We start from the raw sequence: 25,703 nt of genomic DNA, 5'->3' as shown, positions 1-25,703 counted from the left end.
TAACCAGCTGGAATCAGTGGAGCTCCACCTGGGGAGTGATGATGAGCTGGTTGAGAGTGTATGGGTTAAAATTAAAGGCAAGACAGGGGAAGGAGATATTACTGTGGGGGTCTCCTACAGGCCACCTGACCAGCAGATCCAAGCAGATGAGGCTGTCCACAGGCAAATAGAAGTGGCTTGCAGGTCACAAGCCCTGGTCCTCATGGGTGATTTCAACCACCCTGACATCTGCTGGAGGGACAACACAGCAAGGCACTAGCAATCTAGCATGTTCCTGGACTGCATAGAAGACAGTTTCCTCCTCCAAATGGTAGAGTATCCAACAAGAAAAGGTGCTATGCTGGACCTTATTCTCACCAACAGGGAAGGGCTGGTAACCAGTGTGAGGCTCAGAGACAGCCTTGGCTGCAGTGACCATGAAGCAGTTGAATTTAATATCCTCAGGGCAATCAGGAGGAAGTATTCTAAGCTTATGAGCCTAGACTTTAGGTGTGCAGACTAGGGATCAGGGATCTGATAGCCAAAGTGTCATGGGACAAAGCCCTGGAAGGAAGAGGGACCCAGGACAGCTGGTCAGTATTCAAGGACCACCTCCTCTGTGTCCAGGAGCTCTGTATACCAACAAAGAGAAAAGCAGGTAAGAATGCTAGGAGGCCTGCCTGGATGGGCAAGTAGCTGCTGGACACACTATTACTTAAAAAGAAACTCTACAGGAAGTGCAGGGAAGGACAGCTAGAACAGGGGGTGTATAAGGAAGCTGCCTGAACAGCAAGAGACCTGGTTAGGAAAGCCAAAGCAGAGTTTGAATTGAATCTAGCCAGGGAGATTAAAGGGAACACTAAGAACTTCTACAGGTATATTAATGGGAAGAAGAAGACTAGGGAAGGTGTGGGCCCCCTCAGAAAGGAAACTGGTGAAATGGTCATAAGTGATGAGGAAAAGACTGAGGTACTCAATAACTTCTTTACCTCGGTCTTCACTGCAAGGGCCTCTAGCCACACTCCTGATGTCATGGAATACTATGCCAGGGACCGCGAAGAAGAACTGCCCATTGTAAGTGAAGATCAGGTTCGAGATCACCTGAAGAACCTGAAAGTATTCAAGTCCAAGGGACCCGATAGGATACACCCACGGGTACTGAGAGAACTGGCAGATGAGGTTGCTAAACTCCTCTCTATTATATTCCAAAAGTCATGGCAGTCTGGGGAAGTCCCCACAGACTGGAAAAGGGGAAACATTACTCCCATTTTCAGAAAGCGTAAGAAGGAGGAATCAGAGAACTACAGGCCACTCAGTCTCACCTCGGTGCCCAGAAAGATCATGGAGCAGACCCTCCTGGAGTCATTACTGACTCAGAAGAATAGTGAAGAGGTGATTTGGAACAGTCAGCATGGCTTCGCCATGGGGAAATCCTGCCTGACAAACCTGGTGGCCTTCTATGAGCAGGTGACAACATTAATAGATGAGGGGAGAGCAACTGATGTCATTTACCTGGACCTGAGCAAAGCCTTCGACATTGTCCTGCACCACATCCTGGACTCCAAACTGGTGAAACATGGGTTCGATGGGTAGACCACTAGATGGATAAAGAACTGGCTTGATGGCCACACCCAAAGAGTGGCTGTCAATGGCTCCATGTCCCAGTGGAGGCCAGTGACAAGCAGAGTCCCTCAGGGATCAGTCTTGGGACCTGTCTTGTTCAACATCTTTGTGGGTGCCATGGACAGTGGCATTGAGTGCACCCTCAGCAAGTTTGCTGATGATACCAAGCTTTGTGGTGCAACAGACACACTGGAGGGAAGGGATGCCATCCAGAGGGATCTTGACAGGCTAGAGAGGTGGGCACAAGCCAACCTCATGAGGTTCAACAAGACCAAGTGCAGGGTCCTGCATCTGGCTCAAGGCAATCGCAGGCACAAATCCAGGCTGGGCAGTGACTGGCTGAAAAGCAGCCCTGAGGAGAGAGACTTGGGGGTGCTGGTGGACAAAAAGCTCAACATGAGCTCTCAGTGTGCATTTGCAGCCCAGAAAGCCAATCACATCCTGGGATGCATCAAGAGAAGTGTGGCTAGCAGGTCAAGGGAGGTGATTCTCCCCTTCTACTCAGCTCTGGGGTGACCCCACCTAGACTACTGCGTCTAGTTCTGGAGCCCCTATTACAAGAGGGATATGGATGTGCTGGAGCGTGTCCAGGGAAGGATCACGAGGATGATCAGAGGGCTGGAGCACCTCTCCTATGAGGACAGAGTGAAAGAGTTGGGGCTGTTCAGTCTGGAAAAGAGAAGGCTCCGAGGTGACCTAATTGTGGCCTTCCAGTATCTGAAGGGGGCCTACAAGAAGGCTGGGGAGGGACTTCTCTGGATCTCAGGTAGTGATAAGACTAGGGGGAATGGAATGCAGCTGGAGGTGGGGAGATTCAGGCTGGGTGTGAGGAGGAGGTTCTTCACCATGAGAGTGGTGAAGCCCTGGAATGGGTTGTCCAGGGAGGTGGTTGAGGCCCCGTCCCTGGAGGTGTTTAAGGCCAGGCTGGATGAGGCTCTGGCCAGCCTGATCTAGTGTGGGGTGTCCCTGCCCATGGCAGGGGGGTTGGAACCAGATGATCCTTGTGGTCCCTTCCAACCCTGAATGATACTATGATACTATGAAATTACAATTGTTTTTAAATGCGAGGCCACACCTTGAGTACTGTGTTCATTTTTGGAGCCCTCACTATAAGGTGCTCAAGTGAGGCCAGAGAAGAGCAAAGAAGCTGGTGAAGTGTCAGGAGAACAGGTCTTATGAGGAGCAGCTGAGGACATTGGGGCTGTTTAGTCTGGAGAAAAGGCTGAGGGGAGACCTTACCGCTCCCTGCAACTACCTGAAAGGTGGTGGTAGTAAGGTGGGTGTTGGTCTCCTCTCCCTACTAATAAGTGATATAGCAAGATGAAATGGCCTCAAGTTGCACCAAGGGAGGTTTAGATTGGATATTAGAAAGACAGTCTTCACTGAAAGGGTGACCGAACCCTGGTATAGGTTCCCCAGGGAGGTGGTTGAATCTTCATCCCTGGAGGCCTTTAAAGATCTATAGATGTAGTGCCAAGGCACATGGTTTAGCACCAGATTCCAAAGAGTTATATAATTGTTGGACTCAATGATATTGAAGATCTTTTCCAATAAAAAAAAAAAAAATCTATGCTTGTATGACAAAAGAGATAATTATATATATAATGGTATGAGGTGAGAGAAGAAATTATCTTGTACTTCAGCTACTGGTCAGTTAGCTGTCAAATGTAGGCTTGTGACTAACCTTGAGGAGGTTTTCATGATGGTTGGCTTCAAATAATATTTACATATTCCTACATTCTAGCAGGAAGAATTGCTGCTTCTCATTTAGACAGAGTATCTAACTTTATAACAGAAACAATGAGACAAACATGAGGTTTAGTGATGTGTTCAAAGTAGAGGAGGTACTTTTTCACGGGTCAAAGATGGAAACTTTCTACTAATGGGGGTGGAAGGGTGAGAAGGAAGATAAATGACAGCTACTGCTTTTGTTATTGTCTTTCCTTTTCTACTTGGATATTAGTTCTACACACTACAAAGCAAATAAGACATATATGTTAGAGTTCTGAGAAACCTTTGATGCAAGAAAGTATAATTAACTGAATGTGGGATGGCTTTGAAGTTATCCATATAGTAGAATGGTAGGGGCTGTCATACAGATAATTTTGAGAAATTTGTGTTTTGTACCTAAGAGTAAAGCATTCAAATAGTAGTTCTGAGATTTCTTTTGGAGTTGTTAAAAGTCTATGAAAGATGATCTGATTTTTATTACTTGGGAAGGACAAGGTTGGAAATGGAGGACCTTTTAAACTGATTAGAAAATTGCCTAAAGAATCTTTTATTTTTATACCACTTTTACATTCTGTCATTGCTTTCTGTTTGGTTTTTTTGTTGTTGTTGTCATTGATTTGCCATTTTGTTATTTGTTTGTTTTTGGTTTTTTTGTGCTGCCTTTTTGGCAACAAATAAAATTGAAAAAAGTTATAAAAACAAAAAACAAAACAGCATGGCTTGCATCTCTGTAGTGAAAATCTTTCTTCCCCCCAAAAAACACAACACCCAAAACCTGTCTGTTGAGGAGAACCTACAACCTGTCCTGCTTCTACTTGTGCCTGTACTGGAATACTGTGGTAAGACAGTGCTGGTGCCCATGCTCTAGCCTTATTTCAAATATAATGTTTGTAACTTGGAAGACGGGAGTTGTGGGTTTAGAATTCCTCAGGTTAAGGAAGGTAGTTACTTGCCTCTCCCATTTCCAGGATGAGTTCATAATTGTGACATTATCATATGAATGAAAAAAGTATCACTACCTGGTAACTGAACTAGTTAATGCAAAGTAAATGTGAAGCCTGTGACTCCTGTGTAGTTTAGTTCTGTGAATTTGTATAATAGATCATCAACTGTATTTTTTGAGTACATAGTGTATTTGAGTAGGAGAGCAAAATCTCAGCTGATTAAAATTGCTTTTCCCACCCTTATTTTGGTTATTGGAACATTTGTAATGTTTGATATTCTAAGACTGAAATACCAACAGGTAAATATCAAATTATAATCAATAAACAGCCTCAAGAGATCAAATTGCCTAACAATCTCTCTTCTCAGTTTCTCAGTTGCTACAGACAGGAGTTTTAATTTCTTCCATCTTTGAGAAAGGCACACACATAAGCTTTATGGTGAAGAGAGAAAAAGAGGAATGAGACCTGTGAGTTTTCCTGTTTAATATTTAGACAAAATCTCAGAGATTCCCTTAAGAATTTTCATTTTTAGTCATTCGACCTTTGTTACGGGAGAGAAGTTAGACTCATTCCATGCTAGAAATGTTTATTTTTTTATGTCTTGCAATGGCAATAGGTAATAAATAGGTAATAACTGCAGAAGAGAAGGCTCCGAGGTGACCTAATTGTGGCCTTGCAGTATCTGAAGGGGGTCTACAGGAAGGCTGGAGAAGGACTTCTCAGGATCTCAGGTAGTGATAGGACTAGGGGGAATGGAATGAAGCTGGAGGTGGGGAGATTCAGGCTAGATGTGAGGAGGAGGTTCTTCACCATGAGAGTGGTGAAACCCTGGAATGGGTTGTCCAGGGAGGTGGTCGAGGCCCCGTCCCTGGAGGTGTTTAAGGCCAGGCTGGATGAGGCTCTGGCCAGGCTGATCTAGTGTGGGGTGTCCCTGCCCATGGCAGGGGGGTTGGAACCAGATGATCCTTGTGGTCCCTTCCAACCCTGAATGATGCTATGATACTATGATACTATTTTTGAAGATTTGCTCAAATTATAAATGTCTATTCTGCAAAACTACAGAACTGTATAAAATAGTGACTTTTATATGCCTTTTTTTTTTTTTTTCTTTTTATCCTAAGTCTACGGGACCTGTTGCATTACAGGAACACAGGGATGAATTTCACCTTCCAGATCATAACCTTTTGTTTTGGAGTAACACATCTGAATTTAAGAGAATAGAGGTGCAGAGAAGAGATAAAGAGAGGCCCAGAGACTGTTACATTCGTTTAACAAGGTCATATCAGATGTAAAAGCTGCAATTGTGCTAAACTGTACTGATTCTATTTCTTGTACATTTCACTAAAGTATGTATTTGAGGAGTAGTATTTTTAAGTCTTTGCAGCCACAATTAGATTATCAAATAAGTGAATGTATACTGTGATTATTGTGCATGATCATATTTTAGGCATTAGATTGTCTGAGCAAGAAAAGTCTTAGTACTGTGTCATACTACCTTGCAATCAAAGTTAATTGCTGCTTTATTATTTCAGAGTGTGTCATGATCTCTCTTGCATTCTGGCTTCAGATATTTGTATAGCTACAGTGTCTGTTCAGTCACAGGAAGCATGTTGTTTGTTGTTTTTTTTTAATAATTTTAAGTACAAGAGAAAAATAAAGGAAAATAAAGGAAACCATATATTTGAATATTCAACAATAGCTTCTTATAGTCAGATCCAAAAGGGATTTTTCACAGAATGCTTGTAACATAGTGTGTTTTTTTGTGTGTGTGTGTGTTTTTTTTTTTCTTGAAAAGGGGTGATGATTACACTTTTCTTTCCCACTGCATGCTTTTCAAATTGTTTTCATTATGGAGAGAATCGCCAATTGCAATAACAGTGTTGGGACCACAAATCCTTTTCCTTATAATCCTATTGCTCTTTTTGATACTTACAAGATTTAGAGATTCAAAGTAAGAGTGGTAGCTGTAGGCAAGAAGCAATGGTGTGATGTAAATGCATGTCTGTTTTCTGAAAAAGAAGTGGTGATTGTGGTTTCTAACCTGAGAGATCCACTGATGTTGTCTGAGAGGCTCACTGGAGAAATTCATAGGAAGGTAAATGTAGCATGGTATTTAAAATAATAATTTTTTAAAACGCTGATTAATTAAATGTTTGCATATAATTTCTATTGTTTTTTAATCTTTATTTTTCTATTTAAAAGGAAAAAAATTTAAAAAGAAAATTTTCTATCTTTGTCCTCAGTTATTTCTAACCATAAATCTTAATACCAATATCAAGGTTCATAGGGATGTTTGTATAGTTGACATTGATTTTCACTGCTATTTTACTTTCTTTTAAATTCCAATTTTTAAATATTCAAGAGAAAGATAAATGACAGTTCTCATCACTAAAAGCCCTTGCATCCCTTTTACATGCTGAATTGCTGTGACTAAACACAGAATTCATGCTGACATGTAACTTGGTTAATCCATTAACAATTTAGATATGCAGCTCAGATACTCATCACTAGTGAAGTTTCTAATGCAAAATCAGGGTTATTAAAAATCTAGATTTGTTTTGACAGTGTTTGGGGTTTTTTTGATGGGAAGTATTTTGATGATTTTTTTTCTTTGTTTCTTTGATACTAATGTAATAATACATTCTTGGAATCTATTCTTACAGGGAAAATGCTTACCAAAAAAAATCAACAAAACAGACATACAGCTCCTATTGGGAAGAAGAATTTCTCATAAGAATAGAGTTACTTCAGGGATAGCTATAGTTACAGTTCTGAAATTTAAATCTTTCTATGATTTGCCTATTTCAGTTAATAACCTTTCCACCTATCTTCTAAGTAATCCAATCCAGAAACTGCACATTAGTTCATGACTGATGTTCCTTTTTTAAAATTTGTCTGAGTTTCCTGTAAGATTTGTGTAGTAGGAAAGAGACCTGGAAATTGGGGAAATAAACCCTAAAGCAATTATAACTGCTTTTTGATTGGAAAGATTGTGTGCTAAATCAGTATACATATACTCATATTTGGAAGAACTATTCTTCTGTTATCCAGCAAGTATTTTGAATACATCAATGATTAAGAAGGTGCAGTGCTGAATTTGACATGAAGGTGTTTTGGGAAGAACATTTACAGACAACTGTGTGATTAGTTTTCTGCTAAATATCTGACTTATCATAGTATCATAGTAGTATCATAGTAGAATTATATGTATGTATTGCTAAAATTAATATTGTAGACATATTCACATACTGCTATGCCTTGGGTAGTTCTTCTTTATGGTCTTCTGCCACTACATCAATTGATTATACAGTCTTATGTTTAAAGCAGGATAATATTTATAATTACTTTTTCAAACAAACAACCCAACATAAACAAAACCAGCAACAAAACAACAACTTAAAAAACTCCCACAAACTGATAGCTATATAACTGCCCTCCCCCAAAACACATTAAAACCCCAAACAAATAAAGAAACTAAACCACCATAAACCCACTTAATTTAATGACTTAATAACATACTGGTAGAAGAGAAGGAAAGGCAAGTGAAATACTTTTGAAATCTCCATATTGAAAGACTTTGGAGTCCTGATGGACAGTAGGTTATCCATGGGACAGCAATATGCCCTTGTGGGCACCGTCCCCCATAGCAAACTCCTGGCCAAGCTGTCAGCCTATGGCTTGGACAGGAGCACACTGCGATGGGTTAGTAACTGGCTGGATGGCCAAGCCCAGAGAGTGGTGGTGAATGGTGCCACATCCAGCTGGCGGCCAGTCACTAGTGGTGTGCCCTAAGGATCAGTGCTGGGCCCTGTGCTCTTTAACATCTTTATTGATGATCTGGATGAGGGCATTGAGTCCATCATCAGTAAATTTGCTGACGACACCAAACTGAGGGCAAGAGTTGATCTGCTGGAGGTTAGAGAGGCTCTGCAGAGGGACCTCGAGAGGCTGGACAGATGGGCAGAATCCAATGGCATGAGATTTAACACATCCAAGTGCCGGGTTCTGCACATTGGCCACAACAACCCCATGCAGTGCTACAGGCTGGGGTCAGAGTGGCTGGAGAGCAGCCAGGCAGAGAGGGACCTGGGGGTACTGGTTGATGGTAGTCTGAACATGAGCCTGCAGTGTGCCCAGGCAGCCAAGAGGGCCAATGGCATCCTGGCCTGCATTAAGAACAGTGTGGCCAGCAGGAGCAGGGAGGTCATTCTGCCCCTGTACACTGCACTGGTTAGGCCACACCTCGAGTCCTGTGTCCAGTTCTGGGCCCCTCAGTTTAGGAAGGATGTTGACTTGCTGGAATGAGTCCAGAGAAGAGCAACAAAGTTGGTGAGGGGTTTGGAACACAAGCCCTATGAGGAGAGGCTGAGGGAGCTGGGGTTGCTCAGCCTGGAGAAGAGGAGACTCAGGGGTGACCTTATCACTCTCTACAACTACCTGAAGGGAGGTTGTAGACAGGCAGATGATGGTGTCTTCTCCCAGGCAGCCAGTACCAGAACAAGAGGACACAGTCTCAGGCTGCATCAGGGGAGGTTCAGGTTGGATGTTAGGAAGAAGTTCTATACAGAAAGAGTGATTGTGCTATGGAATGGGTTGCCCGTGGAGGTGGTGGAGTCGCCGTCATTGAAGGTGTTCAGAAGGAGACTTGATGGGGTGCTTGGTGCCATGGGTTAGCTGTTTGGGTGGGTTGTATTGGTTGATGGGTTGGACGCAATGATCTTGAAGGTCTCTTCCAACCTGGTTTGGTTTATTTTAATAAAGGTTTATTCTAATAAAGAAAAATGGTATTCTGGGCTTCATTAAGAACAGTGGCCAGCATGTCAAGGGAGGTTCTGCTGTTCTTCTGCTCTGCCCTAGTGGGACTACATCTGGAGTACTGTGTCCATTTCTGGGCTCCCCATTTCAAGAGGGACAAGGAAATACTAGAGAGTCCAGTGGAGGGCTATAAGGGTGATTAAGAGACTGGAACATCTATCTTATGTGAAAAGGCCAAGAGAACAGGGGCTGTTTAGTCTGGAGAAGACTGAGAAAAGATCTTATTAATTTTTAGAAATACCTGAAGGGTGGATGTCAACAAGATGGGGACAGTCTGTGATAGAACAAAGGGCAGTGGACAAAAATTAGAACACAAGAACTTCCACCTCAACCCAAGGACAAACTTCTTTACTGTAAGGGTGATAGAGCACTGGAACAGGCTTCCCAGAGAGGCTGTGGAGTTTCCTTCTCCAGAGACTTTTGAAACCTGCCTGGATGTGTTCCTGTGTGGCCTGCCCTAGGTGATTTAGCTTTGGGAGGGGGTTTGGACTAGATGATCTCTGGAGGGTCCCTTCCATCCCTTGGCATTGTATGGTTATATGATATTCTGGGAAATGCATTAAATACCGTACAAGATACCACTATGAGGAGAATATGAAGTTTTATTTATTATGTTATTTGTTGTTTTGGTGACTAGCCAGTGTCTTTCAGGATTCAGCTAATCAATCCAACTGTATGCTCTCAGAATGTATTTATAAAGAGGGGGATGTGGGTATTCAACCCTGATTCTGTATTGAGATGAGACCTATGTACACATCAGAAACCTTGTCTCAGGGAATGTGAGCAGAAGGAGAAAAAAGAGGACAGAGACTGAAGATAGTGACTGGAAGCTGAGGTGTGCAGTAGTGCACCAATTTGTTTAGATAAAGCCTGAGAAACTCTAGAAAAACCTGTGCAGTTCTTAGTCTCCTGTGCAATTACATTTGTGGTTGGCTTTCTTTTGACTGCTCATGACCTGAACAAGGAGGTCAAAAAACCTGAAATCACTTTGGAGCTTTCTATTCTACCCTGAAGCAAAGAGGACTTCTAAACCATGTCTCTTATTTCCCCAGGAGGTATAGAATTATTATAGAGCTATTGACATACTCATCGGCTCAAGTTGGAAAAGTACTAACTGCAGATCCTGGAAACCATCAGGCCCTCAAGGCCTGATTCACAGTCCATTTGTGAGTTAGGGTACAGATTTATAATCAAGTACCAGCTGTTTTTCTAGTAGGTACATGTCCATGTTTTAACTCCAATCTGCAATTATTTCAAAGGCCATAAATGTCTCATTAGCCTGAAATTATGTTCCTTTGCCACTAAAGAAATCATGCATGTACATAGTTTCAGATCTTCTTTGACTTCTCTTTAAGTATTGTGTTGCCAGAAGTTGCCATTTTAAATGGAATATTTTGCTATGGATTGTTTGAGTGTGTAATGCTTCCAACTAGCAAGCAAGTTTGTACACATTTTTCTGAGACCTGAAGCTGTGAAAAAGAAATAATGGAAAAATGCACCACTATTAGTGGTAATAAATAAAGACATGGCAAGTACAATTCCTGTACATACTCCATATGTAAAAATGTGTTACGTATCTGGTTGGAAACATTTAGATGTGCATCAAACTGGTTTTGGTATAATATCTAACAACATTTTAAAATACATTAGAGTTTTCTATTTAAGATTAATCTCTAAATGCAATGTGTGACTCTGTTTACATCTTCTAGCCTTTTAATGATGCACATAGCAAAATCAGTTTGTTCATGAATGTATAGTTAGATGGCCTTCTTCCTTATCTGTAGATACTCTTACTGGAAATTATGTCTTTCTCCATGTATGAATGTGTGTGTCTTTTATATGCAGAACTGAACTTAGGAAAATGGTAGTTTCTCTAGTAATTTCAATAAGCTAAAAAAGGGCATATTTTATGCCTTTGCAAAACAATTTTCTTTGTGAGATGTATTTTTAAGGACTTACTGTATACAGTGATTGTACATAATTTATTGCCTACGTAGACTTGTGGAAGAGACCTGTTTAATAAGAAATTGTTAGAAACTTTGCAGCAGAGCTGCTATTTAAGTAGCTAGAATAACTTTCAATAACCAGAACATGTTACAGTAAATGTTGGTTTTATTCTGCCTTGTCTTGGGATTTCTCTTTTATGGTATACACTTTGCCTGTGTTGATGAACTTGCCCCTGTCTGCTGTTTGTGTGTGTCTCTGCTGTTTGTTTATGTCTTTGCAGTGGTTGGCAAAGGCTGCAGGTCTGTTATAGGTCCAACAGGGGTTCTGAGAGACCTAGTTATATTCTGTGTGTTTAGCAACTGGTTTGCTTTCTTATGGATTGGCGATCCTTAAAATCCAGATGTCTGCATGTGCATGAATCAGAAATAAAACATTTTTATATGTTCCTGTTAAGGTACAGAGGATAATAAACCACATTATATGAGTGGATTAATACTGACCAAACTAACTTTATTTGGTCTTACTTTCTAGATAAGGTAGTAGATAGCAGATAGAAAATTCAGTTCCAGGCCAATAATATTTCCCCTTTTCCTTTCAGCCTATTCAAAATAATGGCACATAGCTGTACTGTACTTAGTATGGATAAATATTATTTATTAAATGATATTTTGACAGTTGTATATTCTTTCTAGTACTTGTACTAACAGAAATTTCTGTTTTCCTTTGTGTTCTCATTTTTCTTTTTCTCAATGCTGATAATATGTGTGCTCTTTTTTACATGTCATTCCTATTTTCTTGTTTTGTTATATCCTTTTTAATTTGCTGTTTGTCCAGACAAATTTATTCTCCAGATGTTTTTCATCATCTGGATCACTTGTCTTTCCTTCCACCTTGTCAGTTTCCTCAGTGCTTTATTCCACATTTATTTTTCTTAAGTTCCTCAGAGTGAATATCGAGGGAATAGGATCTGTTGCTCCTCCCTGAGCATAGCTTAAGACTTTAGTCGGTTACAACTGTAAAGTGTGCTTTGTTGTGCATGGTCAGAAAAGTGTACTAAAGTCAGAACGGAATAGAGCATGAGGGAACACTACCCAAAATCAAATGTCTGACTGTTTAAGATCCAAAAATCAGAAGGGAAAATGGTGTTTGAGGCAGAATATAGGGTGACTGGTAGCCAGCTGACCATTCTGAGTGCCAGAGAGCTGCCAGAGTGGGGCTGCCCCATGAGGGAGGATGAGCCAGGAGCTGTGAGTACTGCAGAAGGAAGGCTAATACTCTCACTGACTGGGCATCCTCCTATAGCACCCTGTTGAGGCTGGGCTGGTCACTTGGACAGGACGTTGTCCAATGATCATCAGGCCAGACAGGGTGAGAGATCAGGTCCAAAGCAGATCCGGGGACCCAGTCAGGGCAAGATTATTCTGGGTACAGAGCTTCTTTTGGCATAGCTGAGGCAGGGACTGATTGCCCTAGTGGTGCCCTCTCAGGGACATGACACTTATTGCTGTTACTGATTCATCCTTCACAAATTATGCTTAAATTGCAAGACTTTGGAGGCAGCATCTGAGCCTATTAGCTGCCAGTGAAAAGGTCAACAGAATTTTAGTTTCACCCTTAATAACATGTATTAGAAATTTTTTTGGTTCTCTTGTATTCAGGTGTTCCAAAAGTTTTGTGGTGCAAGTGCTAAAAGGAAAGAAGTTTTGAGAGAATGAAATATTTTTATTTCAAATGCCTTTTTTTGTCTAAAAGAATCACTATAGATGTCTTGTGTGAGACATCTTGGTTGTTTGGAAGTTTTTTTGTGAATATAAGTTTTGGGGTTTTTTTGTGTGTATGTGTTTTATGTGTTTTATTTGTTGGTTTGTTTTGTGGTGGGGTTTTGTTTTGGGGGGTTTTGTTTGTAATTTGAAACCACTGTCAATAACTACTGCTCTTGGAAACTGATTTTATACCTCTATGACACAGTCCTGGATCTGGTAGTCCATTTCTATAAGTTTATATATAAATATGTGTTCATCCTATCAAATGTAAAGTATCAGCATCAGTTTCCTATAGCAAGGAAATTTTTTGCTGTGGAATTGTTATCTGTGTTTTTGAGTTGAATAATGTTTAAGTCCTTTGTGGATTTGGGTGAGAGGAATATAAATATTAAAAAGTATTAATGTATACTGCATATAATGGTTAGCATATATTGTAGAATCATAGAATGCTAAGTTGGAAGGAGCTTCAGGGATCATGCAGTCCAGTTTGGCAAAAGCACAGGCTAGACGGGATGGCCTAGCACCTTGTTCAGATTAATCTTAAAAGTGTCCAATTTTGGATAATCCACTACTTCTCAGGGATGATTATTCCAATGTCTGGTTGCACTTATTTTGAAAAATTTTTCTCATATCTGATCAGATATAGGTAACTTATACCCATTACTCCTTGTCTTTCCGTGCAAATCCTTGTAAAAAGCGGGTCTCCATCTTCTTTGTAGCCAGCCTTTAAATACTGGAACACTGTGATAAGGTCTCCACTAAGCCTTCTTTGCTCAAGGCTGGACAGACCCGGTTCCCTCAGACTTTCTTCATATGGTAGGCTTCGTTGTCCTTTAATCATCTCTGTAGCCCTTCTCTGGACCCTAATGTTTGAATCTAGCCTGTCCAAATCTTTTTTGTATAGTGAAGACCAAAATTGAACACAAGATTCCAGATGCAGCTGACAGGCTCTGATTGGAGTGAAAGAATGAGTTCTTTATCTATGCTGTTGATGCCCTCGCTGATGCAATCCAGCATTCTGTAGGGTTCTCTTTACTGCAGCAGCACACTGTTAACTCATATTGAACTTGTTTTCCTCAAGGACCTACAGGTCCCTTTCCACAAATCTGCTCCCCAGCTGGGTAGATCCCAGCCTGTGCTACACTCCTGGACTGTGTTTTCCCAGGTGCAACAGCTTATGCTTGTCCTTGAACTGTCATCCTGTTCCTCATCCATGACACAGACCACTTGTCCAGACAATAACACATCAATTTATCTATGTATTTGTTATACTATGTAGGTCAAATCTGACTTTTGAGATTGTAGCATGCTTTTTTCTCTTTTTGGTTCTCTTATGTCAGACACAGAACAAAGAAAACAGATATGAACATGAATAACTTTGTATCTAATTTTGACCAACGGTTTTCTCACAATTGATTTGAACTAATAGAATACTATTACATTATTTGGAATTTTTTAATTAAGTGGAGGCAAATTATGTTGTCATACAGAAGTGTAGGCATACTTGTGAAAAATACTATATAGATGTCATATTGTAACAAAGAAAGATTATCCAGTGCAGCAAAACATTTAATGAATGTTGTTTCCTGTAGGCGTGCAAATATGATTAAAAAGAAAATTATGTTTATTTAGGGTAGAAAATACCCTGAAGCTAGTGCCTAAATGTGATATCCTTTGTAAAAGCCTCAGTGTTTGGGTTGTGGTTTGGTTTGGAAACATACATAGAAGCAGAAATACTTGGTTTGTGGTATAATATCTGACAAGCTTGTGGCTTCAATTTTAATCTCTCTTACCTTATGTATCTTTGGCAACATATAGCTGACCGTGGTACCTAAATTTCATAAAACATTTGTGGACCTTGTGGAAACAGCATGTGGATTTAATAGTTTTGAGTTTCGGTTTTTTTTTTTTTTTGTGAAGGTTGTTTGTTTTTTTTTGTTAAAAGTTATGCCAATATGAATGTGTCTGCTATTTTGAAATGCTTGTTTTCTTTTGGCCACAGGCTGACTGCGTGGGCTGGACTTCACTGGAAGGAGCCATTTTGCTGGAAAAGTGGAGTAACTGTGGATGTCTCTTCACACTACTTGCTAGAAAGTGCTGTGTGTTGCCAGGATTAAGCTAACACTGATGTCTGGGATGGGCATTAGGGGCAAGTGCTCCTTTGTTTCTTCTGACATTGGGATTTGTCTACAGCCAGGCAACTGAGGAACCTACCACATATCAGCTTTTGATTTTTTTTGCTGCCTGAACAAAGTTACATTTTTCCTCATATTATCTCATTTTGACTACTTTTTAATTTTACTGATTTTCATTCTCCTTGACTGATTAATTTTCTTCTGGCTGTGGGAAAAAGAGCCCCGCTGATGTTGATTTAGATAATGTCGAAACCAATGGGACTCCTATGGCTGCCTTTGATCTTCACCCCAGTGTGTGTCATGCTGAATTCTAACTTCCTCCTGTGGATAACTGCACTGGCTATAAGATTTACTCTCATCGATGGCCAAGCACAATACCCAGTTGTTACCACAAATTATGGCAAAATACGTGGTTTAAGAACACCTTTGCCTAATGAGATCCTTGGGCCAGTGGAGCAGTACCTGGGTGTTCCTTATGCCTCTCCTCCAACAGGAGAAAGGCGATTTCAGCCCCCAGAACCACCGTCATCTTGGACAGGTGTCCGCAATGCTACGCAATTTGCTGCTGTCTGCCCACAGTACCTAGATGAGAGGTCATTGCTTAATGACATGCTGCCGGTCTGGTTTACAGCCAATCTGGATACTGTGGTGACATACGTTCAAGATCAAAATGAAGACTGTCTGTATTTGAATATCTATGTGCCCACAGAGGATGGTAAGTATTCTAAGAACCTCAATGCAATGCACCCACAAGTTTTGCACACGTGTAGCAGCCAGGTCTTTAAAGCATTTTGCTCAATTTCCTCTATATTTTATCTGTGGTTGTAAATCATGCTCTTGAACACACATTTTAAGTAATACTTTATAGGTTGAGCATGCAGCATGTATTTTCATGTTTCAGTGTAATAACTGCAATTTCATTTGCAGGCAATAAGAAGGTGTATAAGCCAGACAATTTTACAGTGAACTAAGCTGAGCACTGAGCATCAGTCACAAGAAACAAAAGGGGAAATAAAGATTTACCAGAAGTAACATATTTATTTTTTTATTATACAAATATTGCCACATAGTAATTTTTAAAGGAGAATTCCGCCCCCTCCCACCCCCTTTTTTTTCCTTCTCTTATAAACCCTCTGAAGCTAGTGTTAACTCTGCTTGATTTTAATAGATAATAGAAAATTGGTTTAGTGTTTCTGTATGCAGCTTTTTTCCAGGATTTTTACCTATGAAACTTTTCAATCCAACTTATTTTCTTTATTCAAGAACTTTAAAGTGAAATAAGCATGATTTTATTATGCAGTGGTGAACAAGTGGCATTAAACTTTCATCTCTTTTCTGCAACCCTTTCTCAAGAGGGCTACTTTAAACTACCTTCTATAGACAAAAAGGATGAACACAATTGGTAACAGACAGCTCTTTGAATGTTTTCATGATCTCAGTCTTAAAAATTGTAGTGTTATGGCATGCTGAGTATATCTTTTTGTCAATCTGAATGGTATTGCTTCCTACAGGCACAAAAAGCTGTTTTTGTCAGGTGCCAAATGTGTTAAGTTTGTTCTATATCACAAGGAAATAAAAAATCGTACTGGCAATTACATTTAATATTCTGCTAAAAGCTGGTTCTTTCAGTTTCTTACAATGTAGTTACAAATGCATAACATGACAGATTTCTCCCAGATATGCAAATCCCTTCTATTTATCTGAGGGTTTAATTTGCATAACCAAGGCATTGTGATTTCTCAGTAACCATAGTCTAAATATGCAAATTTTGTACTTTGATTATTATAATCCTTCTGCCTTGGTTTGCTTCTTTACTCAGAATTTCTAAGCTATTTGCCAGCAGTAAACATACCTCCTTCTTTTCCTGTTCTCATCAACTGAAGCAAAAACTTGAAAGCTAAAAATAAATGGGTAGGGTTTAGGAATACTGGAAGCTCTGCACACATAAATACAACCAAGCTGCTTAAAGAAAAGTGCTCTGAAGGAAAAAATGTATATTTAGGGCCTCCATGTGTGCATGCGTTTTGTCTGCATGACTGTAGATAAAGGAGCAGGTCATGCCATTCAGTTCTTTCCCTCTTCCAGTTTCATTGCCCTGCATTTCATTCCTTGGATAATGACATAGATAATTATTTCAGACTTTTTGTTTGTTTGTTTTTAATGTTCTGGATTTTATCCTGCAGCTTTTAATTAGTCACTAGGGTAAGCTGACCCTATGAAAGTATTTCAGCTTAAGATTGTATTTGTTCTCACTGAAGGAGTATCAGCTACACTAACTCAGTCCTTTTTTAAAGCTCAATGTTAATATATATTCTTCCAATCTAGTAATAGGAAGTTTTATCCATTAATTAAGAAAGACAGGAAATTAAATATGGAAAAATACACACAAATGTTTAGGAAAAGAATATTTTAAATCAAATGGATAATAATAAAATGCTGTGTGCTCAGTGACAAACAACTTATAAAAATTCTCATTGTGCATGTAATGCCTAATGTTATATTTAACATAGATAGGACTGATAAATTTTATTTGACCTGTTGTAGCCAGTTTTGTCCATTTAATTCCATGAAAGGTGTGTTCTACATTTCCTCCTGGGTTTAAATTTATTTATTTAAACCAAATACTGTGACAGTGGAAATTAACCTTGTTTCGTATATCCCCTTCAAAATATGCAAAATATTTTGCATATTCAACTTATGCAAAATACATACCTATGCATATAGCTGAATAATGAGAGACAAAATCGGCAATGAGCTGAAGGCAAAACTGTTGCTGTACAAAACTACAAGCATTTTTAACAGCTTCCAATGGGGAATAAGAAACTTAATTAAATGGAGTCCATACAATTTGATAAACACATTATACTTCATTATATGAGTCTTAGTTGGCAAAAATAAGCTACATTATTATAGAGGCAGACTATGAAATTAGTTTTTGAAATAAGATCTCGAAGTGAGTGACTTGGATTTAAATTCCTATTTTCACTTTTTTCAATTAGGGATTTGTTTAAAAGAGTTTTGAAACTGTTTTGTGTTGTGAAGAAAAGGTGAATTAAATCATCGAAACCTAATTAATGTTCTGACATAATCTGAATAATCTCATGCTATCTTTAAAAAAGAAAAAAGAAAGCAAAAACCCCACAAACTTTGGTATAGAGAGTTGACGAACAGCTCTAATGAATTAAGTGAACTGTTGACACCTGCAGTACTATTAGTGAATAACTAATCACGATGCAGCTTTTGGTGGGTGGTGTTTTGTTGTGTTGGGATTTTTTTTGTTGTTGTTGCTATTGTTTGGGTTTTATTATCTGAAGGGGACCTACAGGAAGGCTGGGGAGGGACTTCTCAGGATCTCAGGTAGTGATAGGACTAGGGGGAATGGAATGAAGCTGGAGGTGGGGAGATTCAGGCTGGATGTGAGGAGGAGGTTCTTCACCATGAGAGTGATGAAGCCCTGGAATGGGTTGTCCAGGGAGGTGGTTGGGGCCCCGTCCCTGGAGGTGTTTAAGCCCAGGCTGGATGAGGCTCTGTCCAGCCTGATCTAGTGTGGGGTGTCCCTGCGCATGGCAGTGGGACTGGAACTAGATGATCCTTGTGGTCCCTTCCAGCCCTGACTGATATTATGATGCTATGATACTATTGCTTGGTTTTGTGTGTTTGGTTTTTTTGTGTGCTTTTTTTTGTTTGTGTCTTTTGTGATTTTTTTTTTTTAATGGTTTGGTTTTTTTCTTGTTATTGGCGGTGGTTGGTTTTTTTTCCCCACTATATAGCATGACCTATTTCTTACTCCTTGCATGGTTTGATTAAAGGGAACCAAATTTTGGTCATGTACATGGAATAAGGAATTGAAGAATAACTGCACACATGTATTCATATGATTACAAAATTGCTTCTTTGGAATTTTGCTAGTATGAACTAATGGAAATAGGAGTACAGTTCCTTTAATTGAGTAGGTTGTTATTTCTAATAAAAATAATTTGAAATGTTGATGCTTCATGTGCATTGAAATTAAAAATGGCATAAAATTTTATAATTCCTTAAATTAATTGGAACATCCAGGTAAAGGAGTTAAAATCCTCTTACACAGTTTACATATGTATTAACCAAAGCCCTTCTTTTCATTCTGGATTTCTAATGTCAAACAATGGCAGAATCCAATCCACATTTTCCATGTTAATTTTAATATTTTTATAAAGCAAAAAGTATCTTTGTTATAATGTGGGCTTTTTTATTTTGTTCAGGGGTTTTGTTGTTTGGTTTGGTTTGCTTTGGTTGGTTGTGGGATTTTGTTTGTTTGTTTTTCATTTTAGATGGAAGTATTATTTATGATAGAAATCAAAGTACTTACTTTACAAAATATTTTTGCAGTTCTTTCATGTGGTTTTTCTATTCTTTTGCTAGATAAATGGTTTGTACTGGCACTTTCCTTAAAGTAACTTGTGTTTCAGAGAATCTAGGGTAGCTGGAGAATTTCAGTGTTTGTTTTCCTTTGGAAAGGAAAGAATTGAAACCACTGCATTCACTCTTTTTTTTTTTTTTTTTTTTAACATAAGTATAAGTAATAATGCATTTATTTTAAAGTTACATAGTACAAGCAATAAAGATAAAATTTAACAAACTGGTTTTATTTTATATGTCAAACTTAGGATCATAAGAAATTACTCTGAACCAAATAAAATATTTATAGTAAAATTATCACTTATCCCACTTGCTTCCTAAGCATTTGGCTTGATCATCAAAATAATTTCTGTGGGTATATATTGGCTTGACTGCCTTTCCAGTTGCTATGAACTGCAATTTTCCATGAGAATACTTGGATGCCAGTTTTGAAGAGGTCATCTAGGGAAATTATATTCAGGACAGTCTGTTTATTACAACTTCAGTCTGAATATGGGTTTATCTACAGTGGAACTGCTAGACTGAAGAGGACACAGACTGTTAATCTCTGTGCTTAATCCCTGGCCTTCATAATTTTTATCTGTGCATGCTGAAGAAACAAACAAAAGGAAAAAAACAAAAAGCAAACAGAAAAGACCTTTAATTTGGTGTTCTTTCATGCTAAACTTCAAAACTCTATTAGTTGCAAGGACAAGCTAAAAAAAAAGACAAAAAACCCCAGACAAGCTAATCAAAAACTCCAGTGAACAAAAGGAATAAATATTTTTTTGTTTGACTGTTTAGATTGTTTGTTTAATACCTGTTCTGATCAAATCAAACCAGAAAAATAAAAATAAGATTAATTTTTGTGTCTTTGAATGATCACTAGTAAGTGTTTATACTTCATGTATTTTGGTATACTGACAGAAAGTACATTTTACAGACATTTTACAGAAATGGGTAGCTACTCAACGACTATATATTTGTGAGGGATTAACTAATGGAAGTGTTCAGCATCTTCAGAGTTTTACTCCCTAAAAATGTGCTATAAGCTCTTGTCTCATTTACATCATAATAAACACTGACAAAGTGACAAAAAAAGGTGGCAGGCCTTGACACTTATTAAGGCTGAATGGGTAAGTCATAATTTTTAATGAGATTAGGGAAACTGAAAATACTGTCTGGGATGTTTAACTGTGAGCTACCAGGAAGAAAAATTCCTGTGTAACTGCAGAAAAACCCAAACAAACAAACAAAAAAAACCCCCACACCCATAAAACAACCCACAACCAGGATTAAGTATCCAATATTTCTTGTCCATCAGTTTATAGTTTTGATTCTTCCTCAAAATCTTTATTATATGCTTTTTATCAGTCAATTATAAGAAACAGGGATATAGATACTTCTGTTTTCAGAAGTATTTTTTTCAAGCAAATTATTTAAATGTAGTTATGTTGCTAAAGAATATTTAAAATATTTTTAAAGACATATTTAAGCATGATATTCTAATAGATGTTTGAACATGATTGTTTCATACTACAAATAAGGTTTTTCTAACACAAAACAGAATCTTAGCAAATTTGTTCTCAGTTTCAAGATTGTCACAGTTTTTGACAATGACTGGTTTATTTTACCCTCCATCCTTTCAGTTGATCATTTGTTTCCTTCAGAAAAATACATATTATTAAAATTATCTTTTCATTTGAAATGCATTTCAATTTCTACTGTGCAAAAATTATACACAATGGGTTTTGTGAAAGACTTCTATCACTTCCCAAAGTGAGAGGGATTGATAGTAGAAAACAAAATGATCACTTAGGATTTATTATATATAATCCCAGTTGAACATAAACTTTTTAGCATCAGATATAAAGTCACTATCCAATGTGAAAGAGAAACTCCCGATTGTGTCAGAGCACCTCAAGTCAATTCTTTCACTGGTGAAGTCCGATGTATCCCCCCCCTTCTAATCCACAAATACTGCAGCATCTGTGAGAAGGAAGAAGGCATATGTCTGAATATCCTGTGCCTGCCAGGATAAAGCTGTGGGTAATCCCAGCCCTTGTTTGATGTTCTTGCTTTTAACAGCCACAAATACCTTCTGACACCAAAGAGCAGGAAGCTAATCTCAATGAAATAAAATTCTTAAATTCTTAGAGCTAAATTCAGCTTTAGTCACTCATTTCAGAATGCTGTCCTTCCCTCCACGAGTTGCCCAATCCACAGGCACTTTACAGGATTGCACCCAAATGGCCTTTTCAGGGCTTTATATGCAGTGAAGGCTAGTGAGAAGGCTCAGCATTCAATTTGATATTATCCAATCTGAACAGGATTTTTGGCACAATCTCTCAGAGTCTCTTCATTGCTGATACTGAAAAAGCTGTTAGAATGTGAGGAACATTCTTTGAAACATGATGAATTAAGGTTCCTTCTCCAAAGACAAATTCATGTTATTATCCTTTTAGTCAAAGGACAGTTCCTTTGGAGTTGTAGAGGCTGTGCCATTTGGTTCAGTGACACAAAAGTAAGTCTTTAGTCATGTGGGTCACAAGGCAGATAAGATAGGAAAATTGACTTAATTCAGCCCATTGACTTCTGGTTGCTCTTCAGGGCATTTTGGGACTTGATTTTTTGTCTTGTTTGTATTTTTTTTTTTTTAATGTAGCTTTTCTCTGCACAAGAAAACTTGTTTGCATGTGCTTTTCACCATGTGTCTTGCATTCTCACAAAACACAAATCAACATGATACCTACTAACACTATGGCAGTGCCTCTGTTCTAGGGCAGTACTTGTGGATCCTCATCAGAACTCTGAGTAGTGAATTGTGTGAATATGCTTGGGTCTTATCAGTGTCATGGTTATACCATTTGTGTGAGCTTTGATTTTCTATTAAGGCTTTGTGAGCTCATTGATCTTCAGGTGTGGTGTTTGAGTGTTGTTGAGTGTCTTTTTTGGTTTTGTGTATGTGTATGTGTATGTGGAGGGGGTTGTTTTGGTTTTTTTCCACATAGGTCAGAAAGTTTTGAAAGTTATTTGTATCTTTTCATTCAACTTTTGTTTAGTTTCCCTTACTTGGTGAATTAATAGCATCTTTGGACAAAACTGCCACTTGCTGAGTAGTTCAATACACAAAGCTTATAAATCTGTGGAACTAATTAAGGCAATTGTCCCCACATAAGTGTGATAGTCCTAGGTGGTGTGTGATCCAATCAGATTTGCAGTTCTGTTGTAGAAATGTTGAGGTACTTAAAAAATAAACTAGCACAAATTAGAAATTAAGCAAATTAATTAGAAATTGACCAAATTAAAGATAACATAAACAAAGACAAGAATTCCTTCTGAACAGAACTGTTCCACAAATATCTTCGTTTTTCATTCTTTTTAATGTGAATGAATATCTCCGGCATTCAAGTCCTTATGCCAGTGCTTCTTGCTTATGATTCCAGATGAAATTCTCAAAATGGCATGTAATCAATTATGCATGCTCACATTTTGTGATATTAGTTGAATGTATTAGTTGTTATCTAAATAGCAAAAAAAAGAAAATAATGATGAAGACAGCATATTTCATTTGTGCTTGTTATATTATTATCATCTGAGGAAATAAGGATGAATTTATAGTCTTGGTATTTAAAACTTTTCTAATCTGGACTTTCCTTCTGGTACCCAAAGAGATAAACAAAAATAAATAATTATTGTAAAACTGTTAAATTGAACGAATGCTTATAGCTATCTGGTGTTGATGTATTAAAAATCCATTACAGAAATGTATCACAGTATCACAGTATCACAGTATCACTAAGGTTGGAAGAGACCTCAAAGATCATCGAGTCCAACCTGTGACCACAGACCTCATGACTAGACCATGGCAACAAGTGCCACATCCAATCCCCTCTTGAACACCTCCAGGGATGGTGATTCCACCACCTCCCTGGGCAGCCCATTCCAACGACAAATTACTCGCTCGGTGAAGAACTTTCTCTTCACCTCGAGCCTAAACTTCCCCTGGTGCAGCTTGAGACTGTGTCCCCTTGTTCTGGTGCTGGTTGCCTGAGAGAAGAGACCAACCCCTTCCTGGCTACAACCACCTTTCAGGTAGTTGCAGAGGGCAATGAGGTCTCCCCGGAACCTTCTCTTCTCCAGGCTAAACAATCCCAGCTCCCTCAGCCTCTCCTTGTAGGGCTTGTGCTCAAGGCCTCTCACCAGCCTTGTTGCCCTTCTCTGGACACATTCAAGTGTCTTGATGTCCTTCTTAAACTGAGGGGCCCAGAACTGGACACAGTACTCAAGGTGTGGCCTAACCAAAGCAGAGTACAGGGGCACAATGACTTCCCTGCTCCTGCTGGCCACACCACTCCTAATGCAGGCCAGGATGCCATTGGCCTTCTTGGCCACCTGGGCACACTGCTGGGTCATGTTTAGGCAGCTGTCGATCAGCACCCCCAGGTCCCTCTCTGTTTGGGAGCTTTCCAGCCACTCCAACCCCAGTCTGTAGTTCTGCATCGGGGTTGCTGCACCCGGCACTTGGACTTGTTGAATGCCATCCCATTGGACTCTGCCCATCTGTCCAGTTGGTCGAGGTCCCTTTTGTGGTGGTTTAGGCTGGGTGCTGGCCCAGATGCCACTGCACAGATCACACCTGGGAGGCCCCAAGCTGTGGCCCCAGCTCAGGGGGGTGGTCACAGGAAACCAGCTATTCCATTTCTCATAAAGCCCTGCTCCCCTATAATACATCAGCACAGGGTCTGCACTTCCTCTTTTGTCCTCACTTGCTGCCTAGGTAAAATGCCGTGAGCCACCTCCCTTGGGCCTTCCCAGGCCCAAGGCTGGGTTGGTGGGGGATGAAAGAGCCTTGGGGGGTTTGGGTGTACCCCCAGGTGGGGATAGGACATTATTGGGTATGTTCTGGGAGCTCTCTCTTTTTTTTTTTTGTCACGGTGCTTGTGGTTCTCTGTAAAACTTTCATTGTTGTTTTTTATTGTTTTCCCATGTAAACTTTCCATCACTTTTGCAATCCGTTTGTCTGAGTCATTATTTTTGCCCGTGGTGGGAGAATTATCCTCCCAAACCACAACACCTCTGCAGAGCCCTTCTGCCCTCTAACTGACCAATATCTGCTCCCAACTTGGTGTCATCTGCAAACTTGCTGATGACTGACTCAATCCCCTCATCCAGATCATCAATGAAGATGTTAAAAAGGATGGGGCCCAGCACTGATCCCTCGGAGATGCCACTGGAGGCTGGCCACCAGCTGGATGTGGCACCATTCACCACCACTCTCTGGGCTCAGCCCTCCAGCCAGTTCCTAACCCAGCACAGGGTGTTGTGGTCCAAGCCACGAGCTGACAGCTTAGACAGCAGTTTGCTGTGGGGGATGATGTCAAAGGCCTTGCTGAAGTCCACGTAGCCCACATCCACCAGACGGGTCACCTGATCATAGAAGGAGATCAGGTTGGAGAGGCAGGACCTGCCCTTCCTAAATCCATGTTGGCTGGAACCTGAGCCCTTGGCCATCCTTCAGGTGTGCAGTTATTGCCGTGACGATAATCTGCTCCATCATTTTCCCTGGCACTGAGGTCAGGCTGACTGGCCTGTAGTTTCCGGGTTCCTCCATCCGACCTTTCTTATGGATGGGGACCACATTGGCCAGTTTCCAGTCATCTGGGACCTCACTGGTGAGTCAGGACTGGAGGAAAATGATGGAGAGCAGCTTGGCCACCTCATCTGCCAGCTCTCTCAGCACCCTAGGATGGATCCCATTTGGTCCCATGGACTTGTGAGTATCCAAGTGGCTCTGCAGGTCCCAAACTAATTCCTCATGGATTTCCGGGGCATTACACTGCCCCTTGACTCCATCACCCAGCTCAGGTGTCCTGAACTCCTCCTGCCTTGCTGTTAAAAATTGAGGCAAAGAAGGTGTTCAAGACCTCAGCCTTTTCCTCATCTTCAGTCACAGTGTTCCCCTCCAAGTCCAATAAGGAGTGCAGGTTTTTCTTGCCCTTTTTTTTTAGTGTTGCTATATTTGTAAAAATGCTTTTTACTGTCTTTCACAGAGGTGCCCAGCTTCAGTTCCAACTGGGCCTTTGCCTCCCTAATTTTATTCCTACATAATCTAACAACTTCCTTAAACATACCTCGAAAAGCCTTCCCCTCCTTCCAAAGGTGATACAGCCTCTTTTTTCTCCTTAAATCCTCCAGGAGCTGCTTGCTCATCCAGGCCGGTTGCCTTCCCCGCTGGCTCATCTTTTGGCACATGGGAACTGCCAGTTCCTGTGCCTTCAAGAGCTCCTCTTTGAAGTAGATCCAACCATCCTGGACCCCTTGGTTCTTGAGGGTTGATACCCAGGGAAATTTGCAAATAAGTTTCTCAAACAGGCTGAAGTTTGCCC

The 25,703-nt window shown here is 39.9% G+C and overlaps 1 protein-coding gene across 3 annotated transcripts in view; it reads left to right on the top strand.

Moving 5' to 3' along the window:
* Positions 1–25,703, top strand: part of NLGN4X (neuroligin 4 X-linked) — a 273,134-nt gene that overhangs the window by 76,300 nt on the left and 171,131 nt on the right. For all 3 annotated transcript variants that reach the window (XM_068141686.1, XM_068141670.1, XM_068141678.1), the window contains exon 3: positions 14,805–15,652. In XM_068141686.1, coding sequence (XP_067997787.1) covers positions 15,181–15,652 — 472 coding nt within the window. In that variant the 5' untranslated portion in view covers positions 14,805–15,180. The remainder of the gene's footprint in view (positions 1–14,804; positions 15,653–25,703) is intronic.

The sequence above is a fragment of the Melanerpes formicivorus genome, unplaced genomic scaffold, assembly GCF_026170545.1.
Source record: "Melanerpes formicivorus ecotype bairdi unplaced genomic scaffold, bMelFor1.0.p_v2 SCAF_1, whole genome shotgun sequence".
NCBI lineage: Eukaryota > Metazoa > Chordata > Aves > Piciformes > Picidae > Melanerpes > Melanerpes formicivorus.
The sequence above is the reverse complement of the archived record's forward strand: the minus strand, read 5'-3'. Positions and strand labels throughout refer to the sequence as shown.